Source organism: Phycodurus eques, chromosome 6 (genome assembly GCF_024500275.1).
Source record: "Phycodurus eques isolate BA_2022a chromosome 6, UOR_Pequ_1.1, whole genome shotgun sequence".
Lineage (NCBI taxonomy): Eukaryota > Metazoa > Chordata > Actinopteri > Syngnathiformes > Syngnathidae > Phycodurus > Phycodurus eques.
In genome coordinates, this window is record NC_084530.1 from 10,836,145 (window position 1) to 10,855,778 (window position 19,634).

At 43.9% G+C, this 19,634-nt stretch overlaps 1 protein-coding gene across 2 annotated transcripts; it reads left to right on the forward strand.

Annotated features, from left to right (window-relative positions):
• Positions 1 to 77: 77 nt before the first annotated feature.
• Positions 78 to 17,128, forward strand: epn3b (epsin 3b). Of its 2 annotated transcripts, none has more exons than XM_061679273.1 (12): positions 78 to 332; positions 2,969 to 3,100; positions 3,214 to 3,372; positions 3,677 to 3,760; positions 4,112 to 4,427; positions 4,568 to 4,689; positions 5,348 to 5,431; positions 14,225 to 14,348; positions 14,461 to 14,598; positions 14,704 to 14,799; positions 15,197 to 15,478; positions 15,563 to 17,128. In XM_061679273.1, exons 1-12 carry the CDS (start codon positions 324 to 326, stop codon positions 15,859 to 15,861), a joined length of 1,845 nt encoding a protein of 614 aa, XP_061535257.1. In that variant the 5' UTR covers positions 78 to 323; the 3' UTR covers positions 15,862 to 17,128. The 2 variants fall into 2 exon arrangements, with proteins under 2 accessions (XP_061535257.1, XP_061535258.1); XM_061679274.1 differs by having other exon boundaries at positions 4,571 to 4,689.
• Positions 17,129 to 19,634: the final 2,506 nt, after the last annotated feature.

The following is a 19,634-nucleotide window of genomic DNA, read 5'->3' on the forward strand; positions in this document are numbered from 1 at the left end:
CTCCTCCATTCCACGTAACAGTCACGACTCTGGGTGCACCGCTGACGCTGCAAAAATAAATAAACGCCCCCTGCGCGCTCCCCTTACTCCACGCGTGTGAGTGAGTGAGGTTGGGGGTGAGAAGCCGCGGTTGAGCTCCACCACGTCCTCACCGGATTTCATCATCGACTGCTCGCCCGGCTTCCTCGCACCACTGCCGTCCTTTTCGGATCTTCAACTGGGTGTGCGTGATCTCATCGCTGCGTGGTGCACTGTGGTCACGCGGCAGGGAGGACATCATCTTGGAGCTACAAGGGGGGAGGCAGTGCGGCGAGGGATGAGCAATGGGAAAGGTAAATGGAATGAGATTATAATTGAGCTGTGTTACGATGTTAATCTATTTTTTTTTAAATAAAAAAATCATCTGCACATCTATTTTAAAACAATCCATCTACACATCATTCTATGTACATAACGCATAGTCACGCACATTTACGTTGCATGAGGGGGCGTGGGTGGGAGTCATGAACATGCTCACGCATGATGAAGACCCACTCTGGACGCCCTGCCTCATGCAGAAACATGCAGTGAAGATCTTTGCCACACTGCCAGTGCAACGTGGTGACGTGTGAGCATGTGACCTGACCGCACCACATCAGTTCTGGACTACACTACATCTTACTGGCTCGTGGCAAGGAGGTTTGTATAGTCACACAAAGGTCAAAGGATGAGGAAAAAAGTAGGAGTTAAGAAAAGCGGATGTTACCCCAGAAGACTAGATGACTTGCTTTGTTTAATGGCTTTGCTTGTGTTATTGATGCAACTGTTTCTTGTCGATCAGCCTGTCCCCAACTTGTAGGCGTTTTCAGGATGAAGACAACTTGCAGGGCAAGGACAAATATGTGAATGTTTTTTTTTATTTTCTGTAATATAATGTCTGCTCCGTTACCTGCCAGCCATGCTATTCACTCGCTCTGACTCCCCCGTCACCTGTCAACGTGACAACCTCAGCCCTGTGTAGGCAATTGAAAAATGTGTGTGTGAATGGTTTGTCTAGATGAACCCTATGCAATTGGCTGGCGACCTGTCCAGGGTGTACCCCACCTCTTGCCCAAAGTCAGCTGGGATAGGCTCCGGTTACCTGTGACCCTATTGAGGACAAACCGCATCGAACATGTCATGGACAGATTGATTGTTTTGTTGTTTGCTGTGATGTAAAACTACACTGCATCATACTGAGAGCTTTTTCGAACAATTTGCTTACCTTATGAGAAGGCCAAATTATAAATATTGTTATCATAACATCATAGAGCTATGAAGCAATGCAGTTTCTATCCAACACAGTACTGTAAGCATTACAGCTATCGGTGTCACTGGTTGGGTAGGGATTCACTTGCCTGACTTCTGCACAGGCAGCGTGAGTTCAATTGAGTTCAATTGCCACTGAGTGAATGTGACTGAACGGTTGTCTGTCTGATGTCATGTGTCCTGTGATTGGTGATCAGTCCACGATGTGGTGTGCTTTTTGCTGGGATAGGCTCCTGCTCCCTGCAACACCAAACAGGATAAGTGCAGATTGATGGATGTCTACTGTGTTCTATATCAGCAGTTTTTGTTGATGTTAATGGAATCCAAGATGTTTTCATGTAAGCCTGTGTGTTCCCAAGAGGAATCCAATTTCACATCCGGAAACCCAGTGGTGAACCAATGGATGAGAATGTGGCCTGTGAAAAGAACAGCCCCGGGTTTGATTCCCTCAACTGGCATATGATTCACTTTTAAGGTGGCATCGAGCAAGGCATCTAATCTATCCCAGTTGCTATCCTGAGTGTTGCAAACCAAAACACTTTTCTACCTTGTCACTAATTGTCTGAGCACTGTTGACTACTGTCATGGGTTACTTGGTTTCATTTTGTGTAAATTTTGCATGTAAATTATATAAGCAAGACCGATAGATTTTTTTTTTTATATTGTTGTTGTGTGCTTAGCATCTACACTGTTTGAACTGCATTCCCATTAATGACTGTCATTGGTGCCAAAGATGATTTTGCAAAAAGTTGATCTTTGCAGGCACCTAGGTAATCGCTCCCTTCGGTAGTTTCGGTTCATTCATAAGTAATAGTAAGACCACTAAGACTGTTCTCCAGAAGGGGACTGACTGAGTTAGGTTTAGGAGGTTAAATAGGCTCACATCTTTTTCACCGGATCCCCTCATGATCTGGTCCCTTGTGTCCGCTTTGAACCATTTTAGTAGAAAAAAATTATGTTGTGCACTGACCTTAATAAGCTGAGCAATGAAGAAGCTTCATCAGACACCTGATTGCCAGTGCTTCTGACCTACTTCTTCCTGAGTGTGCACCAAATGTGAGCCACTCATTCAGTTGCTACCATCAACCATTGTTTCCATTGTGGGAATAACTTGTCCAATTCAATACTATGTCCTGTAGTTTGAATGTTGTGTACAAACAAATTACGTATCTGCCTTTAAATATGTACTTAAATATAGTGAATTAAATGTAATTCGAAGAATATAAAGCCTTTGTTCCCAACACACCAAGCATCACAGTTGATACATTTTCAACTTTGTTCCCATTATCAAAAATCAAATGTCTTTTTCAGTTGTGGTTCCCAACAAGCTAAATTTTGAAAAAAAATATATATATTATTTTGTAAGATCATCTCATATGAGTTCCTGCAAGTAGGCTTTTTGTGCCAATGGCTTTGTGTGCCTCAGTATAAACTTACATTTGTGCCTGGAATCACAAACCTTGTTTACAACAGTTTTTCATTTGTTTAAAAAGTATTTATATAGTTCTACAGTTATGCACACATCATCAAAAGGTTCATCTAAATATTTGATCTCTCGGCTGTTATTTGGTTGACATTTGGCTATCATTCCTTCCGAACAGGAGTGTGTAGCATCTTCTGACAGAAGAGGAGCATTCATTGCCCTAGTTGCTCCTTCTTCAGTCCATGTTCTTCTTTTCAGCTTCACCTGTTGAAGGCCTGCTCTTCACTCACTATCACTCTGACTCCTCCATCCCCTGTCAACATGACAACCTCAGCCCTGCGTAGGCAGGTGAAGAACATAGTGCACAACTATTCCGAAGCAGAGATTAAGGTACTCTATGTCTGTGTGTGTCCACGATGGGTGATAGAGGATGAACAAAAAAAGTGAATGTTAAAGAGGAAAGTGTGCAAAGCCATTGTTTTTCTGTTGCCGGTGGTCTGAAGGTCCGTGAGTCCACCTCAAATGATCCATGGGGCCCGTCATCGTCGCTCATGTCAGAAATCGCTGATTTGACATTCAACGTGGTGGCTTTTGCTGAAGTCATGGGCATGGTGTGGAAGCGCCTCAATGACAGCGGCAAGAATTGGAGGCATGTCTACAAGGTAAAATACACACACAGCTCATTTTCATGTCTCGTGTAGAACTGCATTACAGTTTACTCAGAGGTGATGCTAATATTTTGGTTACCTACCTAGCCACACGAGGACAGTGAAACACTGTACAAGCCTAAAAACTGAGTATCAGTAACTTTGGAAACGCTGAATTTTGGATTCAGTTCTCAAAGTGGATCCAGTTAGATTATGTAGGTGAAAAGCGTGATCATAGTTTCCCCACTAATTTTCTAGTTAGCGTCTATATCAATGTATCAAAGGCGTAATGATATTTAACAGTGCATTTCAATTTCAGTCCCTAACTCTATTGGACTACCTGCTGAAGACGGGATCAGAAAGAGTGGCTCAACAGTGTCGAGAGAATGCCTTCACTATTCAGGTACTTCACAGTAACTACAGAAATAGTTCAGTAATATGAGGATACACATTGTTGTTTTATTATCACTCACTTTCTACCCTGCTAAATGGCCTGACAAAAATCTTTCAAACAACATGTGCAAAAAGGTAAAAACAACACAACTTGTTTTACTTTTGTAAAGTTTTCTATATGTTTGGAGTCAAAAATAGATTATATTTTGGTGCCGAATGAAGGGGTTTCATTCCGTAAAGTAGCAGTAACCGCATGATATATGTATGAACATATCAAGAACACAACTAAAAATACACCTGGGCTACACATAGTTTGAAATCATGTACAGTATTGTACAGAAATGTCTTTTTCTTGGTTCAGACGCTGCGTGATTTTCAATATGTTGACCGCGATGGCAGAGACCAAGGAGCCAATGTCAGAGAAAAAGCACGCCAACTGGTGTGTCTTCTCCGGGATGAAGACCGTCTTCGCCAAGAGAGGAGTCAAGCTCTGAAGACCAAGGAGCGAATGGCTGGGGGAGGTAGCGGAGGTGGAGGTGGAGGAGGAGGTGGAGGGGGCGTGTATGGAGGAATACCCCCATCCTATCACCCAGGCAGACGGACAAGCCAGCCCAGCATGGCTGTACTCTATGGCGAGGAGTTAAGCCGCTCCAGAGGTTCTCCATCGTCCTTTAACTGTGAGTGTTGAGTCGCTGTCCCCAAGCTTCTGATATTGCACACCTACTATACATCAACCTCACACACGCACACACACACGTAACTATGCACACATGCATACATACTGTATCACCATTCCACCCTCCTCATTGTCCCTCAGCAGCCTCGTCTTCATCTCCTCAAGATGCCTCAGACCTGGAACAGGCTCGACCTCAAACCAGCGGGGAAGAGGAGCTGCAGATCCAGCTGGCTTTAGCCATGAGCAGGGAGGAGAATCAGAAGGTAAAACAGCAGTACACCTACTGGACTCTGAACATCGGTATGAGATCCATTCTTTGTTTTCTTTATTTCTCCACCAAATAAGTTTGCTAATACAGTATTTTACTTTGTTGGAGGGAGTTGGAAAGAATCCATAACATTTTTTTTGTTGTTCAAGGGAGATGTCTTTCACTTTGTTCAGCCTTGGTCGAGGTCTGTGCTCCACACAGCGGTTGTGGTTTGCAGTTGTGGTTTGCGGTGGAGAGCTGCATTGCATCACACCGGAAGGTGTTTCAGATTGTAACTAATTAACTAAATTGTGATGCACCAGTGCAGTGGCAAGACCGAATTGTTTTGATACAGCCCCTGTATTGATCTCATTGGATTGTTCAGCTGTACTATACCTAATGGATCACAGTGAATTTATCTTTACCAACAAATATAAGTTTTTACCTAAAAAATGAATTGTACTGTATTGAATTGTGTTCCATTTCCAATAGAATCTCATCAACATACACTTACGAAACACAACAAATCATTTCATGTCTACAATTTTGATTCTATCATAAATCAGCATAATGTCAAGAAGAACAATTGCTGTCAGTTGACAGAGTTAATAAGTTCAAGCGTCTTTTACAAAGACGGTGTTGTGTTCACTGATGATGTCAACAACCTTTTGCAGGAACAGCGCTGTCGCCATGGAGATGAGTCTCTCCTACAAAAGGTCCTGGATGAGAGCAGGAGAACAAGCCAGACTGGGACAGAGGTGAGTGTGAAAACAGTGCATGCTGTCCATGTGGGTGTACGTATTCTCTATGAGTGTGCGTTAGCATGTTTGTTCACTTGTGTGGCGCTCACTGTGGACTTGTGTGCAGAGGTGGGTAGTAACGTGTTACATTTACTCTGTTACATTTACTCGAGTAATATTTTTGATAAATTGTACTGCGACCCTAGTGAGGAGAAGCGGTACGGAAAATGGACGGATGGATGGTGGGTGTACTTGTCAAAACAGTTTTAACACATTATACTTTTTACTTTTACTCGAGTATTTATGTTAAGAAGAAACGTTACTTTTACTCTACTACAATAATCTACATGCCGCTCGCTACTTTCATTTATCAATAATTGCGTGCACGATCTATTTTTAGACTTTTGTTTTGGACATCCGTATGCATGGCGGACAACTGATTATCACATCTGCCTCACAGTTCTGAGGAACCGGGTTCAAATCCCAGCCTCGACTCTGTGGAGTTTGCATGTTCTCCATGTGCCTGTGTGGGTTTTCTCTGGGTACTCCGGTTTCCTTCCACATCCCAAAAACATGCATGGTAGGTTAACTGAGGACTCTAAATTGCCCGTAGGTGTGAATGTTGCCCTGCGATTGGCTGGCAACCAGTTCAGGGTGTACCCCGCCTCTTGCCCGAAGATAGCTGGGATAGGCTCCAGCATGCCCCCGACCCTCGTGAGGATAAGCGGTACGGAAGATGAATGAATGAATGACATTCATACTCTGATTTAAAAATAACGCAGAAGTTACTAGTTACTCAGTACTTGAGTAGTTTCTTTTCACTGAGTACTTTCTTACTCAAGTAATTATTTGGAGGCCTACTTTTTACTTTTACTAGAGTCATATTATTCAAAAGTAACAGTACTCTTACTTGAGTAGAATATTTGGCTACTCTACCCACCTCTACTTGTGTGGTAGAGAGAGTGATATGAGGCAAAAAGACAGATCAGCATAATGAGAGCGAAAGGTGGGAGAGGAGAAAGAGGTGGCTGCTGAATGATAACACGTTTGTCTTGTCTAACCTTGAGCTCAAGTGACATTTCTCTCAACACGATCTCCTTATCTGGTTGCACAGAAGCCCCTATTCTCATTGGCCAGTTGACAAGCCAATCAAGAGTAACCTGATGTGCATATTGGTTTACGTGCATCCTTCTGTCAAACATAAAATAATATAGTAAGTAATATAACGTTTTAATAGCGCAGTAAGTGCAAAATGATGATCATTTGTTTTGAAATTGCAGAAATACAACATGTATGTTTGTATTTTAGTAAACTCCACTTCACTCTATCATAATTGATGTCCAACAGAGAGAGATTTATTTTGCTTGAAAGTGGCAGCATGAATATGGTGAATAAATGACGATATACAACACCCACACAGAGGTTTGAAGCTTGGATACTGTTGCCACATGCCTTAAATTACAATATCCTGTTGGGCAGAAATGTGGGGCTGCAATAGAGGTGTTTGTTGTAACGCAGCACTTTCTAAGTCTGTTAATGAACTGAGTGAGGAATGTGCCTCTCCTTTGTCCCTCGGCCTGTAGCTGCTGGAAGCAAACATCTTTACACTGCAGAGCCTCTTCTTCAGGGAGAGCCCAATTTTCTGTATTAAAAATCAATTGTTTTGGGCTCCAAGCAGCAAAGTCACCTTTCTGTGCTCAGCTGCTTCCTCCCTGCAGATGCATCTGTTTCCATTTGGCTGCTCCACTACAGAAATTATGGTTTTAATAACAGGGCTGAAGCCAGTTGGTACCAGATGGTACAGATGATTCAAACTCAGTTTCTCATCATGTATAAGACTGTCCACACGTCTGGATGACATCTATGACCAATTTGTGATGAATTTAGACGACAGAATGATAATGATTTCAAGCCAAGCTATGTATTTTAACAACACGCTTAGACAAACGCCAATTTCAATGAAGTTGGGAGGTTGTATAAAACATAAATACAAACTGAATACAATGATTTGCAAGTCCTTTTCATCCTACAATATATTCAAGTGAATACACTGCAACGACAAGAATGATAAAACACAGGACTTGATGTTAACTCTCCGTTGTGCCAATGGATGGTAGTCACATAAGGTTAGCCTCACGTTGAGAGTGGCATGGGAGCTGTAGCTCAGACAAGGGAGGATGTCAATTTCGGGACACATCATCAGTAGTGTACCTTTCAATCATAGGGTGTTTCGGCAATTCATCACTAGACACCCTCATCAACGACGGCCAGCTACAGGGTTGGGGAATTACTGCTGACAGTCTGGGCTCTGGAGTCCTTCAGAGTCATTTAGAGTCTCACTGTGGAGCGCTTGTACTCTTCGGTGAGGATTGTGAAAGTTACAGTAGCTCCAGGACACCTTTGCCATAGAGGCTGATACTGATCAGACAGCATGGGACACCAAGTAATTTCTTCACGTATGAAGTCAAGATTTGCTCCATCTTCTCAACAGTTGTTATTGGGGCCTCTTAGATGATTAGTAGCCACATTACCCAGCGGAGAAGTCATGTTCATGTTTTTAAGCTCTCCCTTGACCATTGAGATGCTGCGTGACTTGTTCGGCTTGATTTTCATCTGGGCCGACTTGATGTTCTCCAGACGTTTTCCAAGTAGCACGCCTGCATGCTGCAGTAGTGGTCAGAGCGGTCATGGCACCCATGTACGGTCAAATAGGATGAAAGCGGATCCCGTTCTTTAGCCGCTCACCTTCCACCACCCATTTCGAGGCCCTGATGATGACCACTATTGCCATTGTGAAGGCCAGGGGTGAGCTCATATGCCATGATGCCTACATCAACACGCTGCCAAGATGTCATGATGTCGGCTGTTATGAAGCACTGTTGAAGGTCTTTGAAGTAGGCTTTTACCAGATGACTGGATAATGGAACATGGAAGAATTTGAAGTATACCCCAGAGGAAGTTGTGGGTTAGGGTTAGAACTGTGTTCTTGTGTGTTCCTGGCATTTGATGTCCCCCTGCAGTAGCATGAGCCTTTGTCTCTCTTCATCATAGGCCTTTCCTCCACTGTTTTGTCAGCTGTCTTGTCTGTTTAACCAGTCTTTCAATTTCTTTGTGATTCCTGGATTTGACTAGTGTAGGTGTTGCTTTGTTGCTTCTCCTTATGTTCACTCCAAAGCGCTCTTCTCCATAGTTGTTCACAAGCAAGGATGAGATGAGGTTCACCACTTTGTGAACAACTGCTGGAGCAAATAGTTTAAGAACAACATTCCTCAATGTAAAATTTCAAGTAATTCAGGTACTTCATCATCTATGGTCTATAATATCAACAAAATATCAACTTCGTCGTAAAAGAATGTTACTACTAGACTGGCTTGCCAGCAGTCCAGACCTGTCTCCCATGGAAAATGTGTGACGCATTATGAAGCTCAAAATACTACAACGGAGACCCCGGACCGCTGTGGAGCTGAAGTTATACATCAAGCAAGAATGGGAACGCATTCTACCTACAAAGCTTCAAAACAATTAGTGTCCTTTGTTCCCAAATGTTTATTGAGTGTTGTGAAAGGGAAAAGGTGATATAACAGAGTGGTAAACATGACCCTGTCCCAGCTTTTTTGGAACGTGTTGCAGAAATTCAAATTCAAAATGAGTGAATATTTGCAACAACAACAAAAAAGTTTATGTTTGAACAATAACTATCTTGGTTTTGTCATGTATTCAATGAAATATAGTTTGAAAACAATTTGCAAATCATTGTATTCTGTTTTTAATTTACATTTTACATAATGTCCTAACTGTGTTCCATGGTATATGCCTTTTTCCTATTGATGCCTCCAGTGCTGTGGAAGCTCTCTGTGGTCCATGGCTTTTGCTTTAAGACGTGATGACAAGAATGTCAGGAAAAGGCCTACTAGAAAAAAACTGACTTTTATTTGGGGTTCATCAGAGGCACTTTAAATTGTGGCAGGTCTGTGATGACTGCTATTTAAAATGAGCTTGAATGCACATTTGTGCAACCACATTATCTCCGTACTTTATTTTTCTTCCCCTGACTCAGTGATTGTGTAAATGTGAGTGTGAGTGGTTGCCTATCTTTATATGTTCCCTGTGATTGATGGATGACCGGTCGGTGTACTTTGCTTAGTCGGCTAAGATGGGATCCAGGTTCCGTGAACTGGATAAATGGTAAAATGGATGGATGGATGGATGGATGGATGGATATATTGTTTACTGTTCGTTAATTCATCCTTCTAATAGTTTGAGTTTAGTTAAAGCTCTGCTGTCTGATGTTTTTACTTTCTTTTTCTCGTTGTTGATACACTGACTATTTCTTACATTTCTAAAATTTGAATTGTCTTTAATTTGACAGTGACTATTTCTTAAATTTGATTTTTTATTTTTTCATTTGAAATTCTTAAATTTCTTAATAATTCTGTCACGGATGGTGATCGTATGATGTTTGACTGGACCCAAAAGCGGACGGAGGCGGAGGAAGTAGATAAGTGGTTTATTTGACAGTAGCTCAGTGTAAGTATCTCCAAGGCGTGGTGGTGGATCGTCAGGACAAGGAACATGCAGGAAGCGATGGTGAGAGCAGGTGGACGAACTCGGCGGCATGGGTGGAGCGGACAGCAAGGTGGGGTGCATGGCAGGAGCACACAGATGAACGATAATACTCTGGCGCCGACTACTTGGATCTGGCAGACTTAAATTCAGGCAGTGTAGAGTGCTGATTGCAGGGGAGAGAGAGAGGAAGGGAAAGGCGAGGCACAAAGCGCCACCCAAGTTCCATAAAAGGAACTCCAGGGACAGACCATGACAATTTCTCAGTGTGAGAAATTGAAGTGGAATTAGGTTGAGTTGTGAAGCTTGGGAAGGGGTACATAATGGACACAATTTGAGAACCCATCAATGATAGTAAGAATGATGGTGTTACCTTCAGAGGGGGGTAGGCCGGTAACAAAGTCCAGGGAAATGTGGGACCAAGGGTGACTAAGAATGGGTAATGGGTGCAGCAGAGCAGCTGGGGGCTGATGTGAAGCTTTACCTCAGGCACAGATGGAGCAGGCTAGGATGAACTCTCGGGTGTCTTTAGCTAGGCTTGGCCACCAGAAGTGCAGCTGGATGAAGTGGATGGTGCGGGTGATTCCAGGATGACAGATGAGCTAGGAGTCATAATTCCTTTCAGATGGGGAAAGGTGATTGGAAAAGAAGGCACAAGGATGCAACCTATGGGATTTGGGGTCCTGCTGGGAGAGGACGGCTCACGCCCCAGTGTCGGAGGTGTCAACTTCCACAACAAACTGCCGTGAAGGTTCGGGATGTGTCTAAAGGCTGAGAGTCACTGCGGCTGTCCCACGTGTAGTTTGTCTTTATACTCGAGCGCAACCCACGCCCGCTGTTTTGAAAGTGTACTGCAGTTTATCTCCAAGTAGGAGGTGTCGCTACGGCTGGTATTGGATAGGACACCACAGGGTGGAGTTTCCTCTGCATTTTTTTTTTTGGGCCATTTCCGATAGCCGTTTTTAACTTTCCTTTCAATAACAAGGAACAAAGCAACAACAATGGCGACCGCGACAGAACAAATGGACCTAGATGACCAGATGATACGTTTAATTATGCTGCAAAATCGATCGAGAAGGCGGCGACGTAGATTGTATTTAGAACCAATGGGCACGCTGGTATGTCATCACAGCATGTGACTAAAACGGACCAATCACGAGAGATGATTCCTGCGGCATTCGACGCGCACCAACTATTTTTGTCGGGCGCGCGGCAAGCTACGCAGAGGTGCTGCGCAGGGCATTTCGTCGGTCACGTGATGGAATGCGGGCGTTGTCTGCCATGCGACCATGGGAGTATAAAGAGGCCTTAAGGATGGGGGCACTGGTGAATAGTTTCTTAAGTCGTTCGAATACTTGGGATGCGCCAGAGGTCCAATGGAATGGGGAGCTGGTGGAGGTCAGGCTGGTGAGAGGAACAGCCCCCTTGCTGTAATTACGGATGAAGCGGCAGTAGAAATTGGTGAAGCCTAGGAAACGTTGTAGCTCTTTGCACGTGGAGGGAATTGGCCAGTTGACGACTGCTAGGATCTATGCTGGGTCTGGTTGTAACTGTCCTTTGGGGATGATGTATCCCAGGAAGTGTACAGAGGAGAGATAGAATTCACATTTTTCCAGTTTCACAAAGACTCGGAGGACTTGGAGGACTCGGCTGACATGTTGTTTGTGTTCCTCGGGAGAGGGGGAGAAGACTAGTATATCGTCTAAGTAGACGGAGACAAACCGGTTGAGCATGTCAGGGAGGACGTCATTAATGAAGGTTTGGAAAATGGCGGGAGCGTTGGTTAATCCAAACGGCATAACCGAGTATTCAAAATGTCCGAGAGGGGTATTGAAAGCAGTTTTCCATTTGTCTCCTTCTCTAATGCAGATGAGATGGCATGCATTGTGAAGATCCAATTTGGTGAATAGCTGTGCATCGCAGAGGGGTTCAAAAGAGGGGTCAATAAGGGGCAGTGGGGATTTATTTTTTATGGTGATGTCATTGAGTCCATGGAAATCGATGCAGGGGCAGAGAGTGGTATGTTTCTTCTCAACAAAGAAGAAGCCAGCCCCCACGGGGTAAGATGAGGGTCAGATAAGTCCAGAATCCATGGAGTCATGGATATAGTGCTCTATAGCCTTTTTCTAAGGGCGGGAAAGGTTGAAGAGACGGCTGGAGGGAAGAGGGGTTCCCGGCAGGAGCTCGATAGCGCAGTCATAAGGGCGGTGAGGGGGTCGTGAGATGGCAAGATCTTTACTGAAGACAAGAGAGAGGTCGTGGTATTCTTCCGCCACACGGGAAAGGTCGACAGGTGTGGCGGGTGGCTGAGTTTTGCTGGAGGGCAGAAAGCCAGAAAGAAGACAATGTGAATGGCAGAAAGGACTCCACCCTGTGATCAATAGGTGAGTCCAGTCGATGGAGGGGTTGTGCTTCACGAGCCAGTGGATTCCGAGGACTAATGGAGTCACAGGCGAGGGAATGACAAAAAGCTGGATGGTTTCACTGAGATGAGGAGACTAAACGGAAATGTGTGGTGGGTAACAGAGGAGATGATTTGCCCATCCAGGGCTGTAACCTTTTTTTGAGAAGGGAGGGTTTCGGGATGAAGCTGGAGTTGACGTGTAAACCCTCATAAATAAAGTTGTCATCTGCGCCGGAGTCAATGAGGCCTAAGGGCGATCGGGGCTAAGGATACACGAGGGAACGGACATACGGGAGGGAGAGCTAGGAGAGGTGTGGGTTTGGCTCACCACGGTGCTCTTGGGTCATGGTGAGCCCGGTCTTTAAGTCCCTGGCTGCGAGCTCGTCTTTGAGCTGTTCTGAAACTCCCTAACTAAAAATACCCCTTGACGGTGCGTCATCTCACCAGCACTCACTCGCTAAAATTCTAGATTCTATGGAATATGAAGCGACTGAACTAGAGCCCTGAGTAAGACCAAGGAGGTGACGAGTGGCTTCACTGCCCTTGACGGGGTGGTCAAAGGCCTTTTTAAGTTTGGTCGAAAAGGAGTCAAAAGAAGCAAGTATTGGGGAGGAATTATTCCAGAGGACGGTCACCCATTTCGCAGCTCTTCCGTGTAGGAGGCTGGTAGCAGATGCTACCTTGGATTTATCAGAGGGATAAGTCAACGGTTGCAGATCAAAAACAAGAGTGTAATTTAAAAGACATTGGCCACATGAACCTAGGTCCCCCGAATAGGGTTCGGGAGGAGGAACGTGAGGCTCCTTGTATGGGAGGAGGGGCCGGTCGGAGTCTGCGGGCTCAGAGGGAATACTCGCACGAGGGCTGTCGGAGTGCATCTGGGAGGAAATGAGAGATACTTGCTGGGAGAGGGTGTTTAAGGAGTTCATAATACCGCATAGAGCTTCGTCTTGTCTGTCTATGTTGAAGCCTTGGAGGGCAAGCGCTTTCCCCAACGCCTCCCTGGTTGCTCGGTCCATGTTGGCCACAGTATTCTGTCACCACAGATGGTGATCGTATGATGACTGGACCCAAAAGCAGACGGAGGCGGATGAAGTAGATGAGAATGGTTTATTTGATAGTAGCTCAGAGTAAGTATCTCCAAGGCGTGGTGGTAGACCGTCAGGACAATGAACGTGCAGGAAGTGGTGGCATGAGCAGGTGGACGATTTTGGCGGCGTGGCTGGAGCGGACAGCGAGGCGGGGAGCACGGAAGGAGCATACGGATGAACGTTAATACTCTGGAGCCGACTTCCTGGATCTGGGAGGCTTAAATGCAGGCAGTGTCGAGTGCTGATTGGGAACAGGTGCGCAGGCAGTGATGAGTGAGGGAGAGAGGAAGGAAAAGGCGAAGCACAAAGCTCCACCAAAGTTCCATAAAAGTAACTGCAGCGACACACCACTTCAATTTTTCACACTGAGAAATTGAAGTGGAATTAGACTGAGTTTTGTATACACAATTTGAGTATTGAAGGATTATATTGATGATTCTCAGAATATCGTTAATCGAGGTCCTGGCTGGCGTAGTGTCAACGCTATACAGTAAATCTGAGTTGATGATGATGATGATGATGATGATACTCAGTCTCCCAGTTTGTCATCTTAACTTTTGTGAGCTGTTCAGCATCCACTTTTATCAAAACAGCCTCAGTGTTATCTGAACTGATGGTGCATTATCTAAATTTAAAGTGAACAAACACACAGAGCTATCAAGCTTGAAATGTACAGTTCGGGCATGCATATAAACTAAAACGCATCAAACTTTGTACAAATATATACTAAATGTTTGGTTATTGCTTCTATAGTCGACCATGTTGGACATAGTAGACATCTTTGGCGCATCCTCTGAGAGGCCACCTCCACCTGGTGACCCCTGGGACTCTGTCCAGCCTTCCTGTAACGTCACCTCTGACCCCTGGCATTCTGTAGGTGAGTGTCCTGTCATGGCCACACACAGAAGTGAAAGGATAACATGTTCATATTTCAAAGATCCCTGACAGAATGTGCTGCATAACAAAACTTGTTTTATCTGTCTTCACAGCCGTCCCAGCCCCACCCCCATCCTTGAATACTGCTAATCCTTGGGCTTCATGTACCAAACCACACAAAGCGCTATGGGAGGCGGCATCCACCTACAGCCCTGCAGTCGATCACACGTGGGACAGAACGTCCGAGCGCGGTATCTTCCAGAATCACTGGCTCCTTTACTTTACCACCCTTTTATTTGTTCTAAAATAAAAGTACACCGGCTGTATTACTTCATCAATGAAATGTGATTCTGCAGAGAGTGATGGGACATATCCAGCCAGTGCACATGAAAAGGAGAAGTTTCAGCAAGAAGTTCCTCAATTGCCTTCTCCTCCCTCAGCTAGTCCCACAGGTAAAACAAGTGACAAGCAAAATCTTGGGCTGTGGGATTTTGGTTTTATACAAGTACTGTCTGCGTGGGTTTTCTCCGGGCACTCCGGTTTCCTCCCACATCCCAAAAACATGCATTAATTGGAGACTCCAAATTGCCCGTAGGCATGACTGTGACTGCGAATGGTTGTTTGTTTCTATGTGCCCTGTGATTGGCTGGCAACCAGTTCAGGGTGTACCCCGCCTCGCTGGGATAGGCTCCAGCACGCCCGTGACCCTAGTGAGGAAAAGCGGCTCAGAAAATGGATGGATGGATGGATGAAATAAACGGGGTTTTCCGTGGTATTGTAATTTTGAATAGACACACTAGTACCTTCTTACTTTCTATTGCTCTTCCACAATGACAATCCTCTTTGCAGTTTCTGAGCTACGTGGGTCAGCAGACATGTTCTCTGGAGCAGATTCCAGCACTGATCCATTCAGGAATGAAGCTCTGCTGAAGCTCCAGGTAAATGGACGGGACTCAGGCAGTCCAGAGATGTTTGCTCTGTCTCGCCTTGTGCCCCCTGTAAGCACTACGACGCGTGTGTGTCGGACCCCTGAGGCCTTCCTCGGACCAACGGGGGCCTCATTGGTCAATTTGGACGCACTGATACCTCCTACCCCACCAAGCAAAGCGCACAACAACCCATTCCTCTCAGGTAAAAGCTATTATAGTACTTATGACAACAGCATACACAATGTAAGTTTTAGGTTTCTAACCAGCAACCTGCCCCCACCCATAGGTCTGAGCGCTCCATCTCTCACCAACCCCTTCCACTGTGACCAGCCTCGCCTTACCCTCAACCAAATGCGTCCATCCTCTACATCTCCACTGCCCCCGCACATGCTCTCCTACAGTCCGTCACTTCCACTCCCTCTCCCTCACAGGGGGGCAGTCCTTCCCTCCTCGCACACCCAGCCTCCCACCAGACTTATGGATCTTCCCTCCAACCTCCCCCAACCCCTGCTCCCCCTCTCTCCTCAGCCAGTGGCTCGCATTCAATCCCAAGCACTAATACACAGCCACAACCCGTTCCTCTGAGACTGGAATTGCTTTTGCTATTTGCACACGCGAGACACTCGAGACTATGAGCCTGAACCAGAGTGAAGATCTTGTTTATTGTCTGTGCACACACGAAATGGATCAAACATGAACTGGATGTACTTGTGTCTGTCAAAAGGCACATCAGCTGCTGCAGTATATGTAACCCCACCTGAACTCTTGAAGGAATGCATTCACACTGATCCATCACAACATTAATACCGCTGACAAGTTTGATATTAAGTGCACAGCCCTGCAATAAATTCCCTCATGAGAATCATTTCATCATCTGATCTGTTTTTTAATGAAAGGTGTTTCTAATGTATTGTCACTCAAATGAATATGAGTGGGACTATGATGTGGCATTCAAGAGCACTGAAAATTAAAGATGAATCAGAATCCTGATGAAGGGAGGATTTATTGCGAGAGCGCTGTGTTAAACATTAATGTCAAATGAACTAAAGTGTGGTGAAGTTAACCGTGCGGATTATACATTATTATATTGTAAAAGTGTGCACATTCTCAGCAAGCACATTTCCACACTTTATCTACAGCTGACAACCTGAGCATCGTTTGTCAATTTTCCAGTTTAATAACTGGAACAGTACACTTTTATCTATTGTTGCTTCTTCACCGACAAAAGAATGCATCCCTACCCCCATAGAGACACCACCACCTGCAACACCTTTTTCACGTCGGTCATATCATGAGTTTAATTGAAGTTGATGGTCTCTTGGCCCAGATACAAAATTCCTCCCAACACTGTCAAAGAACTTCACAAATATGTACTGAATGCTGTATTTTTTAGGCCCCTGACTTGGTCATCTATCAATAGCGCAATTACTTTCCTTCAAAAAGTCTTGAGTTGCTTTTGCAGAATGCTTGGGTCACTATCCTGTCTGCGCTGCGTTATGACAGTGAAACCATATAAATGTTTCATTGCCTCATCATAGTATTACAGATAGAAACCAAATTAATGAATATCTAGTTTGGAATCAGAAGTCAAGGATAATTAAGCCATTCTTCACATTACTGTAAATAGGAGTTTGGTAACAGTATCTCAACATCAAATGACAATTTGAAATTTCACTATAGATTTTAGCAAAAATGCAAGTTGAGGCAAATGATTTACTTTCATGGACCACATAAAATGACGTGGCGAACCGGATGTGGTCACCAGGCCTTGAGTTTGACACCTGTGCCTTAGAGTGTCATAAAACTTAGAATTAAAGATAAAAGTTTGAAATCTTTTGTGTTATACAAAGAATATAGAAAAAAATATGTACAATTTCATCTCAATAAATTAGAATATTGTAGAAAAGTTGTTTTTTTTTTTCAAAAGTGAAACTCCTCACACACCTGACTTTGATGCAGGCAGCGTGGGGTCAGTTCCCTCTCAGTGACGTGTGAATGTGTGTGTGAATGGTCGTCTGTCTCTGTATGTGCCCTGAGATTGACTGGCAGCCAATCCAAGGTGTGAGCCGCCTTTCGCCTGAAGTCAGCTGGGATAGGCTGCGGCTCACCTGTGACCCTGAACAGGATATGCGGTATAGAAAAAGGATGCATGAAGAGACTCATTACACTATTGTATATTGATTCACTAAGAGAAAAATGCTTTTCAGAGGGCCAATTCCTACCTCAATGTTATTTTACAAAAATATGTTCATTGTTTCCTATGTAATGTTCTGATTTGTTATGAATATTTTGGTTTCCGTTAGCTGTAAACTATAATCAGCAAAATTATAATACAAGTTTCACTTTTTGAATTGAAGTACCGAAATAAACGAAGTTTTCCTCAATATTGTAATTTATTGAGATGTTAATAAAAACTCTGCTACTGTCCATATACTTACGAATCTGAATCTCATTTTGTGAATTACAGTACATGTACGCATGTGGACAAAATTGTTAGTACCACACAATGAATCATTAAAATAACTTGAAAAACAAAAAAAAATTATATTTAAAAACAAATTTAATAACTTGAGACAAAAGTAATGATAAAAAAAAAATTCTGAAAACTAACCAATGAAAATCAGGCATTGATTTATGCGACCTCCCACTGCAACCAACAGTGGCACTGTGACACTGCAGCACATTTCGCTCCAAAATGCCTTAACGGACTTGAGATTTCTTTGCACCTATCACAAGTTCAAGACACCCTGTGCCGGATAAAGCAAAGCAGCCCAAGAACATAACTCAGCCGGCTGTTTGTTTCACAGTAGGTGCAGTGTTCTTTTCTTTGTACACATGCAAAGGAAAATTTGTTGGTACCCTTTTGTTAAAGAATGAAATAGCCACTATCATCACTGAAATTACTTGAAACTGCTGAGACTGGAATTTGCTTTAAAAGGCATACTGACAACTGACAAGCCACATTGCTTCTTGGACAATGTTCTTGTGACAATTGTGTTTTTGGGTTATCTGTTATCTGAAACACTGGAAGCAGCCTGATGTCCTCCTTCTTTCACATTTGTAGTTTTTGTTTTTTAAAGGTCTATAGTATACCAAGTTGCTTTTTATCTCCTTTTTCCACATACAGTACATTCAACCACCAATTTCAACTTGCTAAGTGCTGTCTGAACCCAGACCTGAACAGCTGCAGTCTCGACCTTCTGATAGTCCGAGTTAAATTGCATGCAGGCAGTACTATATCAATATCAATGTTGGTTTTATGCAAAGAGTGAAGTGAACAAACAGCAAGGAATGACTGTGAGAACACTTGCAAGAGTTGACGTTGAATAGTGTGAAATTTTATAAAGTTACTATACACGCCTCATAGATCAGTGAGCAGTATAAGTGTCACAATAATAATTAGATTCAGAACATCAAACGGCGCTCATGAGACTAAGATATGAATTGCATTATATTGAATGCAACAGTATAGTCGCTCTTATTCCATATTTGCCTTCTACATGTCCATCTCCATTAGTCCAAATTAGTTTGGTTCTCTTGTCGAGGGCCAAATTCTAATGGTTTGTCTGGATTTCTTGCTGCGTTTCGTAGGCCAAGCTGTAGTCCAACTGAGCCAAAAGTTCTCATGATTACACTTATCATGCACTGAAGCATGACAGTATATTTCCTAAGATTGGCTTTAGTCTTTTGTCCCCTGGAGCTGTTGTTCCTGGCCTGCAATAAGATGTCCCATCAAGTTTAAAGAAGCAATCTGATAAAGGTCAGTGTGATCGATGTGGAAAAAATTTGTCTGCGCACAGACTAATGCAATACAGAAAATGTACATATACAGCTTCTTTAGTCAAGTCCACTTTCAAACCGTATGCTGTTTTAAGTAGTGCCCGGATTAGAGTGGATTCAATATCTGTGCAGATGTGAAGTAAAATGTGAATGCATCACAGTAGAGAGGCAGGAAGCAGTAGAGAGGGGTATACTGCATGTTTCTAAAATGCAGTCACCCTACTGTGTTCCATGGGGCCTTTAAATTGCACTCAATGCGTTCTGTTTTTTCTTGGGACAGCACAGTGTCCTAGTGTCTGCCTCACAGTTCTGAGGTTCAGCCTTCCTGTGTAGAGTTTGCATGTTCTCCCCATGTTCAAGTGGGTTTCCTCCCGGAATGCTGACTTATTTCCGAATCCCCAAAACTTGCCTTTTACGTGAATTAAAGACTCTAAATTGCCTATTGGAGTGAAAGTGAGTGTGGATTATTCTTTGTTTACATAGGCCCTGGGATTATCTGGCAACCAGTCCTGGGTGTACCCCGCCTCTCACCGAAAATCAGATGGGATAGGCTATCGCTCAGATAGAAGATGGATGGA